The sequence below is a fragment of the Heterodontus francisci genome, chromosome 24, assembly GCF_036365525.1.
Source record: "Heterodontus francisci isolate sHetFra1 chromosome 24, sHetFra1.hap1, whole genome shotgun sequence".
Taxonomy (NCBI): domain Eukaryota; kingdom Metazoa; phylum Chordata; class Chondrichthyes; order Heterodontiformes; family Heterodontidae; genus Heterodontus; species Heterodontus francisci.
In genome coordinates this window covers 63147157-63167410 of record NC_090394.1, presented here as the reverse complement: position 1 = coordinate 63167410, position 20254 = coordinate 63147157, and the positions used below count along the sequence as shown (strand labels likewise).

Below are 20254 nucleotides of genomic sequence, written 5' to 3'. Positions count from 1 at the left end.
TGCCACACATTAATCGGCAATGCTCTTTCTGAAAAGGGACAGTGTTTATAAAGCAGCAAGGTAATGAGTGCATAAATAACCCCTTGCAGAAGAGTCTCTCCAGACTTGCAACAAAACAGACATCGTAGAAGGATAAAAGCAAAATGCAATGGATGCTGGAAATCTGAAAGAAAAACAGAAAGTGCTGGAAATACTCAACAGGTATGATGAAAGGTCATCGATCTGAAATGTTAACTCTGTTCCTCTCTCTGCAGATGCTGCCTGACCTGCTGAGTATTTCCAGCACTTTCAGTTTTTATTATCTTGGAAGGATAGCTCCTCGATAGGCATGTGAATTGACCTCACACAGAAACAATTTTTTCTAAATTGACGAGGAAAGAAATGCTTCACATACATTGTACACATACACATGAACACAAAATAAAACCTACTTCCACCTCCTCCAATTCCGAGAGTAATGAGCCACTGAATTTCTAAGGAATAAGTTCAATTATCTTGACACCCAAACCCCATTTCCACCGCTTCACTGGCATGGATGAGACTAAAAAGAATTGCTAAACTAAAAGACTGCTACTTAGTTTAAAAAAAAACCTTTCCAGCACTAATTGCCTTGCAATCACTTATATCAAAACCCCATGAAAAATGGACACACACAAACCCCTGTCATAACACCATAGCAAAAAAATCTCCCAACAACACCACTGTCCTGAAAGTATTAGCCAACCTTATCTAAATCAACTCAAATGATCATATACCTGATGAAAATTCAGCTCATGGCTCACTCAGCTCATAAATCAATGTTTTAAAAGAGATTCAATATAGTGTAAACAGTAACTGGAAAAGAATCAGTTTATCTTCCAAAACATCCTACATTCTATTTGTTTAAATTCAAAAGCAGTTCAGATTCTAAATGCAACCCAATGGCAGAGCACTGGAAAATGAAGATGATAGAATGCTGAGTTGGAAGAATTGGTGCAATTTGGGAGCAGACTGCATACCAAAAAGCCAAAACACTGTGGATGCAGGGGTCAGGATTGTGGGTTTTGGGTTGACACCCTGCCATCAGGGTCAAATAGGGGTCATGACCCCACACTGTGTGGGAAACAATAACTTGGCAGTGATTTTCCAAATAGTGGCCAAAGCATGGGCTCACCGTCCAATCAAGGATGGCGGGAAACTCTCAAACCTGGAGGGCCAATAAGAGGCCCTCCAGCTCAAAGCAGCAGCAGCTGTACTTCACAAAAGAGAGAGAGAGAGAGATAGTGGTATAGTGTTCAATGGTTTGATTGATCTGGGTTTGATTGCATTAGTCTGTCCACTGATCAGTGCTCATTATGCTTGATTACTTAAGCCTAGTGTTCTGAAACTGAAACTAAAAAAGACAGGGCTGGAAGGTTTGAGTAAAACACACTAGTGTTCTGAGAAAGACATTGTACCGAATTCTTGTAAGTGCTGAGATATTTTAAAGTACTGTAAATAAAACTAGTTGTTGATTTTGAACTAGTGTCATATCTGTATTGTTCTGAGATAAATCAGATATATAAAATATCCAACAAATTGGCGAAAACATAACAGGTGCCTCCATCTTGAGGCATGTTCTCTGCAACTTTTAAAGATTTTGAATTAAAAAATGGCCTCAGCAGCCGGGCCTCCATTGTGGAGAGGGAATGCCTACACAGGGCAACCTGCGGCTACAGCTGTGGCCAAGCAGGGAAGGCCTCAAAGCCAATCTGGAGCACTGGCCTCCCGATTTGCCATGGCTAGGCTGCTTCCAGGGAGCTGGCCTAGTCCCCAGTGCATTGGGGGCCTGCAGGGCGATTGGAAACCTGTCACTTGCTGGTGGGTAGCCCTTCAGCCACCAATCCTGTCTGTGGGAAAATTGCCCACAGACAAGATGGTGCTGGCAAACCGCCACACCGACTGGCAGCGTGATATTTTGCGCCTGTCCACCTCCTTACGCACCACCCACCACCACCCCCCACCCCCCCCCACCACACCAACCCCCCACCACCCCCCATGCCATATCGGAGCAGAAATCCTGCCCTAGGAATCTGAAACAAAAACAGAAAATGCTGGAAACACTTGGCAGGTCAGGCAGCATCTGTGCAGAGAGGAAGGTCGGGTTAACATTTCAAGCCTTATGACTTTGGTATACAGGGCACAATTTCAAAGTTTGCAGATGATACAAAACTTGGGAGCATTGTGAACTGTGAGGAGGATAGTGTGGAACTCCAAAAGGACATAGACAAGTTGGTGGAATGGGCAGACAGGTGGCAGATGAAGTTCAATGCAGAGAAATGTGAAGTGATTCATTTTAGTAGGAAGAACATGGAGAGACAATATAAAATAAAGGCTACAATTCTAAAGGGGGTGCAGGAGCAGAGTGACCTAGGTGTATATATGCATAAGTCATTGAAGGTGGCAGGACAGGTTGAGAGAGAGGTTAATAAAGCATACAGTATCCTGGGCTTTATTAATAGGGGCATAGAGTACAAGAGCAGAAAGTTATGTTGAACTTGTACAAGACACTAGTTCGGTCTCAGCTGGAGTATTGCAACCAATTCTGGGCGCCACACTTGGGAAAAGACATGAGGGCATTGGAGAGAGTACAGAAAAGATTCACGAGAATGGTTCCAGGGATGAAAAATTTCAGTTCTGAAAATAGATTGGAGAAATTAGGGCTGTTTTCCTCGGAGAAGAGAAGGTTGAGAGGTGATTTGATAGAGATATTCAAAATCATGAGGGGTCTGGACAGAGCAGACAGAGAGAAATTGTTCCCACGCGTGAAAGGATCGAGAACAAGAGGGCACAGATTTAAAGTATTTGGTAAGAGAAGCAAAAGTGACATGAGGAAAATCTTTTTCAGCAGCATGTGGTTAAGGTCTGGAATGCGCTGCCTGAGAACGTGGTGGAGGCAGATTCAATTTAAGCGTTCAAAAGGGATTAGACAGTTATATGAAAAATAAGAATGTCCAGGGTTACGGGGAGAAGGCAGGGGAACGGAACTGAGGGAATTGCTCTTTCAGAGAGCCAGTGTGGACACGATGGGCCGGATGGCCTCCTTCTGCACTGTAACAATTCTGTGATTCTTCAGAACCCATCCTCTCAGCTCTCAGAGCAAGTTGACAGGAAAAGGGGATGAACAACAACGACTTGTGTATATATATATATAGCACCTTTAATGTAATAAAATGCCCCAAGGCACTTTACAGGAGCACTATAAAACAAAATATGACACCGAGTCACATAAGGCAATATTAGGGCCAGTGACCAAAAGCTTGGCCAAAGAGGTAGGTTTTAAAGAGTGTCTTAAAGGAGGAAAGTGAGGTAGAGAGGCAGAGAGGTTTAGGCAGGGAATTCCAGAGCTTGTGGCCTAGGCAACTGAAGGTACAGCCACCAATGGTGCAGCGATTAAAATCAGGGATGCTCAAGAGGCCAGAATTAGAGGAGCACAGATATCTTGGAGGGTTGTGGAGCTGGAGGAGATTATAGAGATAGGGAGGGGTGAGGTCATGGAGGGATTTGAAAAGAAGGATGAGAATTTTGTAACCAAGACATTGCTTGACCAGGAGCCAATGTCGCAAGCAGAAATGTGATAGGTGAACAGAACTAGGTACAAGTTAAGGCACGGGCAGCAGAGTTTTGGACAATCTCAGATTTACAGAGGGTAAAATGTGGGAAACCAGCCAGGAGTGCATTGGAATAGTCAAGTATAGAGATAACAAAAGGATGAATGAGGGTTTCAGCAGCAGATAAACTGAGACAGGAGTGAAGTCGGGTGATGTCACGGAGGTGGAAATAGGCGGTCTTAGTGATGGCACGAGTATGGGGTCGGTATCCCATCTCTGGGTCAAATGTGACACCGAGGTTGTGAACAGACTGGCTTAATCTCAGACTGTTGCCAGGGAGAGGGACAGAGTCAAGAGCTAGGGAACGGAGTTTAGAGCAGGGACTGAAAGTGATGGCTTCAGTCTTCCCAATATTTAATTAGCGGAAATTTCTGCTCATCCTGTACTGGATGTCGAATAAGCAGTCTGATAGTTTAGCAGCAGTGGAGGGATTGAGAGAGTTGGTGGTGAGGTAGAGCTGGGTGTTGTCAGCATACATGTGAAAGCTAACACTGTTTTCAGATGATGTCACCGAGGCGCAGCATGTAGATGAGAAATGGGAGAGGGCCAATGATAGATCCTTGGGGGACACCAAAGGTAACGGTGCGGGAGCAGGAAGAGAAGCCATTGCAAGTTATTTTCTGGCTACAATTAGATAGATAAGAATGAAACCAGGTGAGTGTAGTCCCACTCAGCTGGATAATAGTGGAGAGGCATTGAAGGAAGATGGTGTTGTCAACCATGTCAAAGGCTGCAGTCAGGTTGAGAAAGGCGAGGAGGGAATGTTTAGCTTTGTCACAGTCACAAAGGATGTCATTTGTGAAAACATTTAAGAAACAAAATATGAAGTGGCAGGAGGTTCAAAATTCCACAGAAGTGCATCAATTTATTAATTTATTAAAAAGTCTTCATATCTGGAAACCTTACTTCATGTTGTCATGCTTTTGACACACCTTCGTGTTAATTTTTCCCACTATAAATTCTTAAGTCTACGTTTATGATGGGAACTACCCGGGTAAACATGTGTCTTTGGAATTATACTCTCTTGCCTTGGTTTTGCATCTCTCATTTCCTTAACCTGTACAGCAGAGAAATCTCTTAATGAAGCTTCAGGAGCTGTAGAATAGAGAGAAGTTAACTCGAAGAGAAAAATAAGCATGAATATTTAACAGAAACTGATGAGCTAATGGATAACATAAAGTACCCATACCATCACCAACGAACTGCAGGAGAGCCAGGTCAATCTGACGCTTCCAAGGTGAGCTTTTCTGCAAAGCTATTCCATAACCAGTGGTTGAGAAGACATATCCACTGCCAATTGTTACAAGCTTGCAGCCTTCATCTCTTCCTGCCATGTAATTGAGCACTGCTGCATCATATATGAATGCATCCAACTTTCTAAAATAAAAGAAATGAAATTACTAAAACAGCACTGCCAGCTTTCACAGGAAGAATTTCCTGCAGCAAACATTCATGTACCTTCAACAATTGACATCACTTCCCTGCATGTACAGATAGACAACTGCTGTGTATATCACTGTAAAGCCTGAAAAAGTTGAACTTGCAAAGTACAGACTTTTTTGCATTGTTAATGGCTTTGGCTGATCGCATCCTACTTATATTTGCAAAATTATCAGAGTGCTTTTAACTCTATTCCAGTACATTCTTGACAATGTTGGATATTTATGGGATGAAACTCCTTGAAGCACTAACTATGTCTTTATTCTGAGTTGTTCTTGTCAGTCACTGGTAACTTCATAAGAATGGCCCAGTCTGACCTGTCCATGCACCTCTCAAAAATGATATAGGTGAAGTGAGCTAAAATGTTTATAATATATTAAAAATTTTACAAAGTATTTACAGCACAGAAACAAGCCATTTGGTCCAAAAGGTCCATGCCAGTGTTTATGCTCCACACAAGTTTCCTCCCACCCCTCTTCATCTAACACCGTTAATATATCCCTCCTTCATGTGCTTACCCAGCTTCTCCTTAAATATATCTATATTATTCACCTCAACTACTCCCTGTGGTAGCAAGTTCCACATTCTAACCTCTCCCTGGGTAAAGAAGTTTCTCCTAATTCCCCATTGGATTTATTAGTGACTATCATATATATGGCCCCTAGTTCTGGTCTTGCCCCCAAGTGAAAACATCTTCTCTATGTCTACTGTATCAAACACTTTCATAATCTTGAAGATTCCACCAACCTTCTGCCAAGAAGATCAGGAGAACCACCCCAATCAAAATTCCATTCACCTGTTTCAATCTGGGCACAATTTCTGTGTCCAGTGACTTACTAACTGCTGTCACAATTTTGTGCCAGTTGTTTTCCATTATGAAGTGCTATGTCCATCTTAGAAACTGCTGATTAAACCTGCTATGCTCTAATGATACCCTCCTGCCAGCAGTGGCAATGTAGGACCTTACTTTTAGATCTCCCAGCTCCTCAGCCTGTGCTACAGAGAAAGTCTTATGCTCCAATCAACTCTACTTCTCTGCTGTTCTAAGGAACATTTCACTATGTTAAATGTGCTATATAAATGTAAATTGTTGTTGTGAAAGTTGCTATAAGTTTTGCTACTTAACTATGAACACCAATATACGATTAAATACATAAAAATAAGAACAGAATGTATCATTTTAAAATGGAGACTGAATTACATCAGCACGCTTTGGTCCAATTATCCCATGCCTTCTAAAACTATTTCACCTGAAGATCACACTTGCTTTGATTTCCCATGTGCAAACCCACAGCGGATTGACTAGCATAGAAAAAGATTTAAAATGCACCAAGGGGTTTTATTATAAGTAGGAATTGAGAGGCCATTCATGAGAGACAAAATTTCTGAATTGGTCACCTACAGAACCATTACCTCTGCACCGATGTAGACCCTAGAATGTAAAAATAGGTACTATGTATAAAATCTAGTTTTGCTCGACTTTAGGCACTTGATTTTTAGCCCCTGCCGGGGCCAGGAGCGGAGATGGAAGGGTGTTAAAAATAGTGGTGGCCTGGCTGCAAAAATCATTTTTTATTTAAACTTTAAAGAAGTTGGAGAGAGGGCACCTCCATTTTGAAGTGCCCTCTCTGTCACTTACCTTCCACTGCATCCTGCTGCTACTTTCAAGCTGGAAGGCTTCTGATTGGCCCTTCAGCTTCAAGAGCCCGCCTACCATCCTTAGTTGGACAGTGATCATGCCTTCTGGCCCTTAATTGGCCAGTCCAGGGAAAATTACATTGGGCTGGATTTATATCGGGTGGACGGGAGCTGGCTACCGATGTAAAAGTCGGTGGTGATCCCTCTTCCGCCCGGCCCGGGGATCCAACCCGCAATTACAGGTCCCCAGGCTTTATTTGTTCTGAGGCGGGACTTCCACCCGCTTGAGGGAAGAAGTCCCGCCTCATTGAGCTGCCGGCCAATCATCGGGCTGGCAATTCTTATTCCTAGCAGTGCCACTGGGAGCGGTGGCCACTGCTGGGACTGCAGCTCAGCCGAGGACCTGGAGCCAGGAGTCCAAGTAAGTTTGGTTTGCCTTGCCAGGAAATCAGTTGTTTCCCGGCGAGGCAAGCATGGTCATTTGGGGGGTGGGGGGGGGGGGGGGTGCGTCTTGGGTCCTGGGAGTGGTTGGGCAAGCGGGGACAGTCCTCAATTGGGCACCCTGTGCCCGTTTGTCCGGGCACACCCCCCCCCCCCCCCCCACCCCAGTGCGCTGAGAGGCCTCCAGGTTTCACTTCCATTAAGTGGCCTTGATTGGCCTGGGGCGGGCAGCCTGTTTCTCGCTCCCCTCCACCCCCACACCACGGGGCACGTAAAGTGGGGTGGGGGTGGAGGCGGGTGCGGGTTGGAAAGGCCTCCCGGAGCCTCCCGCTCAATTTTACGCCACCGCCCCGTCCCCACCCCGCTACGATCTGGTTCGCTGGGGTGAGGTAAAATTCCGGCCATCGGGTGGCTTCTGACCCCTTCCAAGCCTGACGACAGGGTTCAGAAGCCCACAGGGAAAATCCTGCTCTAGCTGTTTAATTACCACATGGCCTGCCTCTGAGGATGGTTCACACTGGATCTCTCCCTATGATTGTCTTCACTGTTCTTAGATCCAGAAGCACATTAGTTTGGAGGGTAAAAACAGAGCTTCTGTTGCAATAGGGTGAACATTATGGTTTGACAAAGATGACATGTGATGGGGGGGGGGGAACGGGCCACCCTGGCTATTTAAATGAGCTGCCGCGCGGGAGATTGCGGCTGCTCTTTGGTGTGCGGCCCCATTTTTTTAGCTTGCTGCTATCGGCAGCGGGCTCTTAAAATCCAGCCCGATGTGTTTTTCTCTCTCTGACACAGCACTATGGCAGTAAGATTCCGCTTTCACTGAAATTTGGGAGAATGTTTGTTGCTCTCCAATTAATTGCTCACCAACAAACCAACTCAGAAATTGTATGTTTTCATCCAGACATTCCTCCTGATTTCATTAGTGGGCTGTTAATTTAGTGGATCATTAATTTCAGAGATAAACAAGCATTCTCCTACTTTTTTTGCAAAAACAGGAATTGCAGGTCCCTCAAAATCATTCTCTTTCTGAGCCATTCCATTATATTTCTGTTATTCCCATGACTTTGCCTATACAGTTCTCCTTGTTGAAATCTCCTTGTTCTCCTTTAGTACTGTTATTTCCATAAGTCTACTGGGAAAAAAGACTGGTGAAATGGAATTAGAGTAGATAACTCCAGTTAAATGGTTATCGCTGGCAGGGATGTGAAGAGGCAAATAGTTTTGTTTTATTCTTTCATGGGATTTGGGCATCACTGGCAAGGTTAGCATTTGTTACCCATCCCTAATTGCCCTTGATAACTAAATGGTTTGCCAGGCCATTTCAGAGGCAACATTGCTGTGGGTCTGGAGTCACACATAAGCCAGACCAGGTAAGGCTGGCAGATTTCCTTCCCTAAAGGACATTAGTGAACCAGATGGGTTGTTGCAACAATCGATGATAATTTCATGGCACCATTACTGAGACTAGCTTCCAATTCCAAATGTTTTTTTATTACCTAATTGAATTTAAATTCCAACAGGGCAGCTGGAACGCAGGGCATTAGCCTGGGCCTCTGGATTATTAGCTCAGTGACATTACCTCCACACTACTATCCCCCACTCTACTGTGGCTTTTGTAATTTACTCTGTTCTCTTCCATTTGGTATTCCTTCTTTATGTGGTGGGGAGGAGGTTGTGCCTTTCACCTTGGTTACATAAATAGCACTTTTGGTTAACAATTAAACAGCTCTTCATACACAATAACAGTGTTAACATCCATGTGGTGCCATTTATTTGGTGGACTGCTTTTGACTGTTAAGAGTTGTATCATGTATCAGATTTCACATTTCTTGATATAAATTTCAGTTCAAAACAAAAAATGGGACATTTTATTTCAACAAAAACAAGATATTAGGAGACAACATGAGACAAAGATAAAGTGAGACATGGGGAAATGTCTCATAAAAAATATATCCAAAATAGGAAAGGCCTATAACCTCTGAGCCATCCATACACCGGAAGAACTTAACCAAAGTAAGGGAATAACTGAATCACTTTAAAATGAACTATAGATGCTGAGGGGAACAAACCATTTGAAAAGGTTATGTTCTCATGTCTTTCTAGATATTGATGTTATTGGCCAGACAGGGAGGCAATCAACTTTACTTATCATTGGCTTTATATTGGTACTTTCCAGTTAGGCTTTTGTTACGATCACCTGGTTCATGGTTTGTATTAATTTTCTAGAGGTAACTTTTAATTTGGGAGTTGACTATTTTTAATACAAGACAAATGAAAACACTTGGTTTAAGAAGCTGGCAAACAAATCTAAGGTGGCTACAAATCAAAGGGTAGTACATGTTTATTTAGTAAGGTCATATTGGGAATCATAAAGACCCTACACAATGGGAACTTCTCCCAACTTGTTGAAAGAGACGGGGGGGCTGGATTCTACAGAACCCTCAACGGCGGGATCCATGGCGGGGCGAGGCCATGAAGATGGCCCCAGATGAGCCTCGCCACGGACATCGACGCCGGCAGGGCCCGGCCTGATATTGCTGGTGGCAGCGAGGCCTCGTGGTGGCCCCCCCAGCGCTCAGCAACAGGACCGCAATTTAAATATGCAAATAAGTAAATTACAATACCTGAATTAATTAATCTCCTGTTGCCTCCTAATGTCCCAGCGCGATCTTCACCCCAGCAGCTGGCACTGCTGAGATCTGCGGGATCCCCGAATGGGGAAACAAGGCGCAACACTAATGGGGAGGGGGAGGAGGTGAGTTTCTCAGTGCGGTGGGGGGGAATGGGGTCAAATTAGCATCATGGGTGTAGGGGATGGTGGGAAGGGTTACAGTTTGAAGTTTGTTCAGTTGGTGGGGGGAAGGTCAAATGGTAAAGTTAAGTGTCTTAAGGGGGAAGGGCAAATAATTAATTTAATAGTTATTGGGGTGGTGGGAGAGGGGAAAAAAGAGATATTTTTATTTATTTTCAATACCTCTTTCTTTAAATATTTAAATTTGCCAGTAGTAGGGCTAACAGCCCTTTAAGAATGGCCTCAGCGCCTGCGCAAAGGCAGCTGATGCCATTGCCGGGGATAGACAGCCCGCCCCCTCCACGTGATTGGGAGAGGGGGCCTGCCCCGACTATTTAAATGAGCTGCCGTATTTGGAATCATGGTGGCTCTTTGGTCTTCGGCCCACAGGGGCAGGCCGCCATTTTTTTCGCCAGGGTGTCTGCAGTTAACTCAGTCAGGGCTTTAAATTATTCATATGATTTCCCAGAACAAAGAGAAGATTTAATGTTCAGAAATCTCTTCATGATTGCTTACAAAGGCAGAATTAGAGAGGTGAAAGCCATAACATCAAATGTGGCCTTGTTTAGTTGGGCAATTGGAACCAATAAGTTTACAACAGTTTCTTCTGTCATTATTAGCAATATCAATTATTCATGTGGGTATCAGGAATCAAAGAGAAGACTTGGAGTTGGAAATAATTAGTTTAAATTGCTATCTGGGACATCCCATATATACCAAATTGCTATGGAGAAAGATGTTGCTAGGGAGATGCCTTTTGAGGTCTGTTTTATTTTATATCTGTGTGCTTGCTGTCAGTCAGTGAGTTGACTTCAGACAAGCAGCTGGCTTTTGGAAAGTTGGTGGCTTCAGACAAGGAATTGGCTTTTGGAAAAGCAGGTTGGCTTTGAGAACAGCTGCACTCAGGACCAAAGAGGCCATCAGGAAACAGGCGTGTTTCTGTTTTGAGGCAGGCCCTTGTTCAAGCTGGGAAACCCAGATTCATGAGGTGTTGAAGATGAACTGAAGGATTTGCCTAGCCAAAGCTAGAAGGAGAATCCACAGGAAATCTCAAACCTCAGCTAAGAAATGAAGGAAATTGAAGTGAATTCCCAAGAGCTGTGGTACACTTTGGATTGGTCCCAGGAGAACTAATCCAATCACCAAGATCCTGTAATGTATAGGGAAATTTTAGTGGTGGAAGTAAAAGTCAAACCAGAGTGTTCTATAAGAACTTAAGTTTAAAATATAAATGTGTCAAGTTGTAGTGTGAAGTTAGTAGTGTTTTGCTTTGTTTAACTCTTGTATGGTAAAGTTTATGTTTAAAACGTGAAATCTTGTGGCATAACTCTTTCAATAATAACTGGGAATTCAACTTTCTCTTTTAAAATTTATCGGTCCCTTACACGATCATAACATTTTATAATTTTCAGTCCTAAAAATTATCAATTTTTTCCTCATCCATCTTGTGGCACAAGTTTGAGTCTACCTTTTTTTAAGTAAAATTAGCCCATTAGTACTATACAATTCAATAAATACAAATATTTAATAAAATTAAAAACTGATTCAGGACTACCATAGTAAGCTAGGGTGATTTAATGTTCAGAAGTTGCCTATATGTTTTGAAACCTTTAGTAACCTTCAAGTCAATGTTTACAATTGTTGCCTAAAACAGTCAATATTACTCTTTGACTCTTTGAGGTACAGGGTCGTACTTGAACCCAGTCCAATCAGACTATAGCTGGTGTTTTGTGACATTTTTAGTAGAATGACTCTCATTTATCATCAGAGAATAGTTCAGACAATCTAAAGATTTGAAGCCATTTGACATCACATAGAACCAAAATCCAAACATTTCAGGCTCAAAGCAAACTACGCAGATATTTTTTGTGACACTATTCACAGAGGGCACAGTTACCAAATAAAAAGGGTATTGGAGAAAGGGCAACGATTGCATTTCAAAGCACAAAGATCTATGACATGCTTTATCATTCCCAGAGGTAGAATGAATAATTGAAAGGGTACTTATTGGCCTGGATTTATGATCTGGCAGAAACCCTGCTGGATTGGTGGCAGTGTACTGACTGTACCCACACATTGCTCTCCACCCTGAGCCCAGCAGATCTTCCAATGCTGGGTAATTGTAATTTTTACAGTAGGTATTACAGATCCTGCCTGCCTGGGGGTTTGAGGGGGAGGGTAAACAGCACCAAAACTGTATCTCCTGGGGGTTGTCAACATTTTTTTTTACAAGAACGGAGCAAAGGATAAAGTTGTTCCTCCAGTTTTTATTGGAACAGGGGCTCCTTCCCGAGCAAAAAGGGGCACTGGAATGTATTTTAAAGCTATCAGTTGTTAAATAACAATCATTTCAACTTAGAAAGGCAATTATATTATGCCTTTTATGACGTCTGACAGTGCTTTACAGCCAATAAAGTACTTTTTAAATTGTTTTAGGAAATGCGGCAGTGAGCTCCCACACACAGCAATGGGATAATGACCAGATAACTTTTTTGTTCTTGTTGATTGAGGGATAAATACTGGCCAGGATATCGGGAGAACTGCCCTGCTCTTCTCAATAGTGCTGTGGGATATTTTATGTCCATCTGAGAGGGCAGACAGGACCTGGGTTTAACATCTCATCCAAAAGACGGCACCTTTTTTTTTATTCATCCATGGGATGTGGGCGTCGCTGGCCACGCCAGCATTTATTGCCCATCCCTAATTGCCCTTGAGAAGTTGGTGGTGAATTGCCTTCTTGAACCGCTGCAGTCCATGTGGGGTAGGTACAACCACAGTGCTGTTAGGAAGGGAGTTCCAGGATTTTGACCCAGCGACAGTGAAGGAACAGCGATATAGTTCCAAGTCAAGATGGTGTGTGACTTGGAGGGAACTTGCAGGTGGTGGTGTTCCCATGCATTTGCTGCCCTTGTCCTTCTAGTTGGTAGAGGTCGCGGGTTTGGAAGGTGCTGTTTAAGGAGCCTTGGTGTGTTGCTGCAGTGCATCTTGTAGATGGTACACACTGCTGCCACTGTGCGCTGGTGGTGGAGGGAGTGAATGTTTATGGATGGGGTGCCAATCAAGTGGGCTGCTTTGTCCTGGATGGTGTCGAGCTTCTTGAGTGTTGTTGGAGCTGCACCCATCCAGGCAAGTGGAGAGTATTCCATCACACTCCTGCCTTGTGCTTTGTAGATGGTGGACATGGTTTGTGGAGTCAGGAGGTGAGTTACTCGTCGCAGGATTCCTAGCCTCTGACCTGCTTTCGTAGCCACAGTATTTATATGGCTACTCCAGCTCAGTTTCTGGTCAATGGTAGCCCCTACGATGTTGATAGTGGGGGATTCAGCGATGGGAATGCCATTGAATGTCAAGGGGAGATGGTTAGATTCTCTCTTGTTGGAGATGGTCATTGCCTGGCACTTGTGTGGCGCGAATGTTACTTGCCACTTATCAGCCCAAGCCTGGATATTGTCCAAGTCTTGCTGCATTTCTACACGGGCTGCTTCAGTATCTAAGGAGTTGCGAATGGTGCTGAACATCCCCACTTCTGACCTTATGATTGAAGGAAGGTCATTGATAAAGCAGCTGAAGATGGTTGGGCCTGAGGAACTCCTGCAGTGATGTCCTGGCGCTCAGATGTTTGACCTCCAACAACCACAACCATCTTCCTTTGCGCTAGGTATGACTCCAACCAGCAGTTTCCCCCCGATTCCCATTGACTTCAGTTTTGCTAGGGCTCCTTGATGCCATACTCGGTCAAATGCTGCCTTGATGTCAAGGGCAGTCACTCTCACCTCACCTCTTGAGTTCAGCTCTTTTGTCCATGTTTGAACCAAGGCTATAATGAGGCACAGTGGCACAGTGGTTAGCACTGCAGCCTCACAACTCCAGCAACCTGGGTTCAGTTCTGGGTACTGTCTGTGCAGAGTTTGCAAGTTCTCCCTGTGACCGCGTGGGTTTCCGCCGGGTGCTCCAGTTTCCTCCCACAGCCAAAGACTTGCAGGTTGATAGGTAAATTGGCCATTGTAAATTGCCCCTAGTGTAGGTAGGTGGTAGGAGAATTGGGGGAAGGTGGGGATGTGGTAGGGAATGTAGGATTAATATAAAAAATGGGTGGTTGATGGTCAGCACAGGCTCGGTGGGCTGAAGGGCCTGTTTCAGTGCTGTATCTCTCTATGATTCTAACACCTTGCTGGTGCAATCAACTTTAATTTTTAAATTCCTCTCCATTTCCTTAGCAATGTTGGATATCACGAATGCAATAGTTCTCCTGACACCAGGCATTGCTAAGATGTTAATGAAGGGAAATAATGGGAATATCCCATTATTAATATTCATTTGAATATCCCTACCAAATAGGGACAGATGGCGGAATGCCTCCCCTATCTCCATACCACTCCAAAGTGATCACAAAAATCTGGGCAAAAATTCAAAATCAGTGCGGAAATCATCATATTCAGGATGGTAAGAGAAGCATTTTAGACAAAGGCAAGATTCACACCCAAGCATGAAATGGGTCTACCACTTCACAAGCTTTTGTATTTTCCCCTCTTTTAGGTCCCAAGATGCTTTCTTGTATTTCCAGTGAGAGAGTTGACATCTTCTGCCAATACTCTTCCATAGTCAAACACCGGGAAATGTCCAACAATGGTCTTCCCCTCTGGCGACCGTTCCTTGGATTTTCACTGCCTCACTTTCACCTGGAGCCTTTCATTGATTCACTCAATAGTGATCAGAACTTTGTGGAGAGTATGACTGTGTATTCCTCAACCTCTCTGCCTCTTTCTCCTCCTTTAAGTCATTCCTTAAAACCCACCTCTTTGACCAAGCTTTCAGACACCTGTCCTAACATCTCTTTATGTGGCTCAGTGTCAAATTTTGTCAGATATTGCTCCTGTAAAAATACTTTGGAACATTTTACTATGTGAGAGGTGCAATATAAATGGAAGTTGTTATTGTTGTGTGGATGCTGTAATTACCACTTCATTGTGCACAAACAATCAGTAGCCCCTGGACTATACTTTTTAAAGTATTTCAAAACACTTGCAGAACTCTGAATTTAAAATGCACGGCAGATGGCAAGGAGCAGTTTTTAAATGGATTGGTAGGCACTATTCTGCCACGTCAAGCTGGAATGGTACATTCCACAGTGCAATATTGTGCAAAGCCGCAAAGCATTATCTGAAAATATTGTAACTTTTAATCCATTAATGTTATTACTATTTAAAAAGAACTTAAGGCCTCAGCATCTAACAACGAGCCAGAGTTTGATAAATTAGATGTCAGTTTATTCAAGCTTATAGCTAATGCGATTTCCAAGCCTACTGCCAACTTAATTAATTTTTCCTGCAATGTAGGCCAGCTACCAAAGGAATGAAAGATTGCTGGAAAAAAAGGTCCTCTCGCTGTTCTCAATAATTAATGACTAATTTCATTTTTTTTCCTTTGCTTTTAGGCTTGTGAGAATTGTTCAATGTTATGATTTTTTTCCCCTTTGGACAGTCAATAATCTTAATGATCTTAATATCAGTTGGAGTCCAGAACATGTGGGCATAGCCTTAAAATTAGGCTATATCAGGAAGCACTTCTTCACACAAAGGTTGGTGGAAATCTGAAACTCTCCCACCCAAAAAGCAGTCAAGGCTGGGGAGTCAATTGTAAATTTCAAAACTGAAACTGATAGATTTTTGTTCGGTAAGGGTATTAATGGTTTAAACCAAGGCAGGCAGAAGGAGTTAAGATACAGATCAGCCATGACTTAACTGAATGGTGGAACAGGCTTGAGGGGTTCAATAGCCTACTCCAGTTCCTATGTACTTACTCCTGGCATCACTAATGCTTTTATTATGTTAAGTTGGGTTTAACTTTGCCGAATGCAGAATATATGCTGCAGCAAATAACGTGTTTTGCTACAATTTACTCTTATAGCCAATATGTCCAGCTCATTACTGGGGTTTTGAAATGGGCTGTTGCTAACTATTGCAATGCCCACCCCAAGCTTCCCAAATTGATTGAAATGAATATACAGTGTGGCCTGGCTAATGCAGATGTTTTCTTTTTTTTACTATTCCTCAGATAGAAGTTTGGGAAAGGTTTGGGATGTTTTGGCAAAATTATACAGCACTTTCTTCAGCCTGCTAAAAATTGGACCAGAGTCGAACAAGGGAAGTAAAATGCTCCCACAGGAGACAAGAGAAATGAGAGACAGAGAGGAAAAAAAATCAAGGTATCATCAAGGAGAGATGAGGCTAATTTGAGAAAGGGACATAAATTAAGGGCAGAGGCAGATAACAGCGATAAAGCAGTTGGAGTCAGTGATTTGCGAGGGAGGCAACAAAGGAAAGCAAAATAAGTAAAGGAACTCCAGCATGGAAATAAATTTGAAGAAGCCAGAGGACAGCAGAGACAGACTGGAGAGACGATGGATGGAAGCTGGTAATTGGGCATGAGACAGATATTAGAGAACATGCGAAAGTGATATGATAGCAAAGATGTGAGACACAGTCAAGCAGCAAAGTGATAGGAATTAAAACAGATTTGAACTGAGAAGAGTGCAGGAGTTGACTAGGATGTAAACAAAGATTCAGAGGGCAGGATTTTCCCTTCAGGGGTAGGAAACAGAGGTCGGGACTGCTTCCCATCCCAAACCCATCCTGGGGGGAAACTGTCACTCACTGTATTTTTCATGGGGGCGCCCCCTTAATTGGCCTGGAGACTGGCTTACCATCCAATTAAGGATGGTGGGTGGGCTCTTGAAGCTGCAGGGCAAATCATAGGCCTTCAAGCTTGAAAGGAGCAGCAGGATGCAATAGAGAATATGTAAGACAGAGGGCGCTTTAAGGTCGAGGCACCCTCTCTCCAACGTTTGTGTCTAAACTAAAAAATGGAACTTGCAGCCAGGCCACCTGTAGGGGAGAGCCCCTCTACAGGTGACCTGTGGCTGCTCGTGCACCCAGGCAGGCAGTGAGGGCCTCTAAGCCTGCCAGGAATGCTGGCCCCCCTCCAGGCACCTAAACTGTACCCCACCACCTGCAGAAACCTGGAGGCCGACTGGGAAATCCCAGTCAGCTTCCTTTGGTTGGCCTCAAGTGGCTCTTAATGAGCGGTGTTGGCTACCCTCTGTGTGTGGGCTAGTAGCTTTGCCACCCCCCAACCCCCATCCCTCCTCTGCAAAAATGGGCAGCAGGCAGGATGGAGCCAGTGAATTGGCACCCTAGCCGGCAGGGCTATTTTTTGCTCCACCCGCCTCCGATCCCGGTCCCGGCTGGGGCTGGAAATCCAGCCCAGAGACACAATCATACACATACAGGCAAAAGAAATCAGAAAGAGAGAGAGAAACATACACACAGAAGGTCTGCACAGAGTCAGACAGAAATAAGCAGGGAGAACAGTGATAGAATTGCATATAGTCAGGCAGAAACAGAGACAAACATACGAAGACAGGGGCACATCTTAATAAATATTATATATATATTCATTCATCTTATGAGCACATGCTATCAAATTCGATAAGCTCGAAGCTCATGCAGTGATAACTCTCTGGTAACCTGTTTGAGGATTTTTAAGAAATGAACCATTACTTGCTTTCAGTTGCTGCCACTTCCCAAGATTTAATGTTGGTAAAGGAACTAGTGAGACTTCAACAGAGTCTCTTCTGTCACAATTTTATTGATTTATATTAATGGTATTTGATTAATTAATGGTTTTGAACAATATCATTTGGTTTGAGCTAAGATCTTTCCAGGATGGTGGATATGTCTTGAGAAAGTGGTATTATTTGGCTGAGTAGGCAATCGAGTGTTCCCATGGAGTGCAGGTAAACAATTGTTTGCCCACAGCCTGTGGCTTCCATTAAAACTAATGGATGGAAAATCACAGGGTGCAAGCCTGTGATTACCCATCCTATAGAACCTGCTGGGAGGATCCTTGCTGGGAGAATCCATTCACAGAATGAGCCCTACTAAATACTTGGGAATTTATTTTTATGGTCTTTTTTATTCTCTTGCTACTTTTTGGTGTGTCAGCTGTGGCTCAATTGGTTGCACTCTCAATCACAAGTTCCAAATTCTAGTCCCACTTCAGGAACTTCAAGACTTGAGGACAAAAATCAGGACTGACATTCCAGTGCAGTACTGAGGGTGCGCTGCACTTTTGGAAGTGCTGTCTTTTGGGTGGGATGTTAAACTGAGGCCCTGTATGCCCTTCTAGGTAATGTAAATGATCCCATGGCACTATTTGAATATCAGGGGTATTATCCCTGGTGTCCTGGCCAATATTTAACCCTCAATCAACATCACAAAAAAAACAGATTATCTGGTCATTATCTCATTGTTGTTTGTGGGAGCTTGCTGTGCACAAATTGGCTGTTGTGTTTCCTACATTACAACATTGACTACACTTCAAAAGTAACTCACTGTCTGTAAAGTGCTTTAGGATGTCCTAAAGTGCTATATAAATGCAAGTTTTTCTTTTTTCTTTTTTGCCTCTCAACTTCTGAAGATTTTGACTGCTTATTGTGCATTGTTTAAGAAGTGTTGGTTGCACCCCAGCATCTCATTCAAATCTTACTCAAGTGCCCATTTCTGATGTGTGAGTCTGGACAGTGAGTATTTGACCATGATAGGCCATTCAACAGAGACTGATCTTATCCTAATCAGATATCTACACATGGGCCTCCAGCAATTAGGAGCAGGGCCTCAAACCCACGTCTTTCCTGGTTGAAATTCAGCTTATTTGGGACCTGGGACCATTCTGACCGATGGGACAAACTTGCTGAGCGAGTGGGGGAGTATACCATTTTTATTTAAGGTTACAATCAATATTCCATTCATACGTTTGCTGATAATACTGACTTTTTAAGATAGTTTGATGACTGGAGTGTCATAGATGTACTAAATTAGTTTAATTTTAATTACTGGGACAACGTATACTCCAGGGTCAGTTTAAATTCTTTTCACAGATTAGATATTCTAAGTAGCTGTGCAGTTAGACTAATATCATGCTGTAATTTTAGAACCCAAGGGTTCTTTATCGAATCATTTGGGATGACTATCCCTCACAGCGCTGTGTGAGTCTCGCCAGAGTATGCTGGTGCTTAAAGTTATTAATGGTTTTGGTCTATGCCACTTTGCTAACAATTTATCATGTAATACACTTGAGTACTGGCCAAGAAGATGAGATAATGGCTTGGTTCTGTAAAGTGCATCTGCACAGAACAAAGAATGTTCCCATTTACCCAACTGGCTCCAATGCATTGGAATTCTCCTCATAGTGGAATTTTAATCAGTAGTTTCATCTTGAAAGTAATAAATTGAAAGTGCATCTATTTGTAAAATGTAAACGTTAATAGTGAGTTCTATGTATGACTTGCTGCTTCCGAATAAATCCAGATGAATGACTGAACACTTGTGGTCACTGTGATTTATATGTCGCAACAGTTTGCTGCATTCTGGGTCTGCAATGCAGCACACACCATGGGACAGGATTGCCATTTATCTCAAACATAATAACAAGCACAACTGTTCCCATTGGCGGAAGGAGCAAGAACCAGAGGACACTGATTTAAGCTGATTCTCAAAAGAAGCAACGGCGACACGAGGACGTGCTTTTTTACATAGCGAGTGGTTAGGATCTGGAATGCACTGCCTGAGAGTGTGGTGGAGGCAGATTCAATTGTGGCTTTCAAAAGGGAATCAGATAATTATCTGGAGAGAAAAAAAACTTTGCCGGGCTATGGTGAAAAGGCAGGGGAGTGGGACTATGTGAGTTGCTCTTGCAAAGAGCTGGCAAGGACATGACAGGCCAAATGGCTGTAGCCATTCTATGATTCTATTCTAATGGTAGCTGCTTTCAAACTTAGGTGGTAAGATTTCATGTGGAAAAATGCAACCAAGACTGCACAACAGCACTGGTTTGTCCAACAAGAGACATCACCATTATATTAGGCAGAGAAGATCCCCTGAATGGTGAGGAATAGCTTGTGTCAAAATCTGTGCTCAAATTTTATCACAGGAAATATTTATATAGAACAGGTTTACAATGCAATTACACATAGAACACATGGACAATTTCCCTCCCCCAAAATCTCCCATCTTGGCTTCTGGGACAAGTTCATACTGCAGCAAATGGTAAATTGTTAGCTTTTCCATACTTTTGGGGTCAGAAGGAAGAAGGGGAAAGGGGAAATTGGTGACATGACTGCTTCAACAACCACCTCACATGGCTTCACACAGTTCTCACGCAGTGACTTCCAAGAGAGTGAGATTATCAGAGGGGATCGAAATGGAATTTTCCAGAGTATTTTTCTCTTTACCTCTCCAAGAAGATCACG

General features: G+C 43.3%; 1 protein-coding gene across 5 annotated transcripts in view; it reads right to left on the bottom strand.

The window, feature by feature from the left end:
* The window catches only part of grin2aa (glutamate receptor, ionotropic, N-methyl D-aspartate 2A, a), a 338560-nt gene that overhangs the window by 50964 nt on the left and 267342 nt on the right, over positions 1-20254 (bottom strand). For all 5 annotated transcript variants that reach the window (XM_068056407.1, XM_068056404.1, XM_068056406.1 and 2 more), the window contains exon 11: positions 4819-5006. In XM_068056407.1, the coding sequence (XP_067912508.1) occupies positions 4819-5006 (188 nt within the window). The remainder of the gene's footprint in view (positions 1-4818; positions 5007-20254) is intronic.